This window comes from Bison bison, unplaced genomic scaffold (genome assembly GCF_000754665.1).
Source record: "Bison bison bison isolate TAMUID 2011002044 unplaced genomic scaffold, Bison_UMD1.0 scf7180017864144, whole genome shotgun sequence".
Lineage (NCBI taxonomy): Eukaryota > Metazoa > Chordata > Mammalia > Artiodactyla > Bovidae > Bison > Bison bison.
In genome coordinates this window covers 333,555-334,732 of record NW_011494716.1, presented here as the reverse complement: position 1 = coordinate 334,732, position 1,178 = coordinate 333,555, and the positions used below count along the sequence as shown (strand labels likewise).

Here is a 1,178-nt window from a genome sequence, read left to right as displayed (position 1 = left end):
CCCGCCCCGCCCTCCAGCCCAGGCGAGAGCAAGGCACTGCGGGGCGCCGGCTGCCCCCGCGCCCCCGGGCGGGCCAGACGAGGCAAACTCGTCCCTCCCTTTAAGTGAGGGGACAGGTCCGCCCAAAAGGCAGCAGCACTTTCAGGCGTCTCTAGGAAGCGAAAGCACTGGCAGTCTGTCCATACGGGGAAAGAAAGGACGCCACGGTCTCGTCTGGAAACTACAAACGGAGAAGCCTGGGTCGGCCCGGCCAGATCAGGCCCAGGAAGTAGTGAACATGCGGAGGCCAGGAGAGACCACCATGCCGTCACGTCTGGGAGGCACAGCAGACCCCCTGCCCCAAGGACCAGGGTGGTCAGAGGGCACCCAGAGCCCGGGGCACTGTGCCCACCCTCCTACCAGCAAGGCCCAGGCTCCACTACAGACTGTTTATGTAGCACCAAGAACGCAGTCCTTGAAATGATCTTCGGTGATGTAAGGGCCAGTTCAGGAGCCCTGCCTCGGGCCCGAGCGGCACTTGGGAAGCCGAGCGGAGGTCCCGCAGAGATGCCCGCCCAGCAGGAACTGCCTGCGAGCAGTGACGCCTGGCTTCGGACAGCTGGTCCTGTCTCTCACCACCCACCTCAGAGGCAAAAAAAGCATTCACACCCAGATCTCTAGAGAAATTGTCAAAAGCAGGTTTCTTCTCATGGCCAAGCTTCCTCGACGTGGCGGATCATTGCGTCTTGGGAAAAGGTAAAACGTCTCTTCAGCTTCAACAGTGTGTTCCTCACATCCTCGAACCCCGTTCTTGCAAAATCTGAAAGTGCCAAAGGCAGACAGTGAGGACTCAGGCCGTGAACAGAAAGGCAGCGTTGCGGGCTGCGGCCCGGGAAGCAATGGACACGTGGAGGCTGCGGGAAACCACCGAGTGACCACACTCGAGGCAGTCGCAGGCCTGTCTCCACGGCGCCTCCGGGGCCGCCTGAGACTCACCAGCGCGGCCCCGGGGGACAGTTCCTCACCAAGGCCCAGAGGACCTCAGCCGCATCTCCAGCAATGGCCTCCCAAGGGTGGGAGGCTCCCCCCTCCCAAGGGTGCCAGCGCCCACCTAGGGGTTAACTGCCCCCAAACCTTGATTTTCTCTCCAGCTCAGCTTGGTCCAGGTGGAAGACACAGGTGAGCTGGAGAGAAAATCA

General features: G+C 61.8%; 1 protein-coding gene across 1 annotated transcript in view; it reads right to left on the bottom strand.

Moving 5' to 3' along the window:
* Nucleotides 1-6: 6 nt before the first annotated feature.
* The window catches only part of KCTD5 (potassium channel tetramerization domain containing 5), a gene marked incomplete at its 5' end in the record, with an annotated part of 19,869 nt that continues 18,697 nt past the window's right edge, over nucleotides 7-1,178 (bottom strand). The window contains one exon of the mRNA XM_010840467.1: nucleotides 7-799. Within this exon, the coding sequence (XP_010838769.1) occupies nucleotides 770-799 (30 nt within the window). The remainder of the gene's footprint in view (nucleotides 800-1,178) is intronic.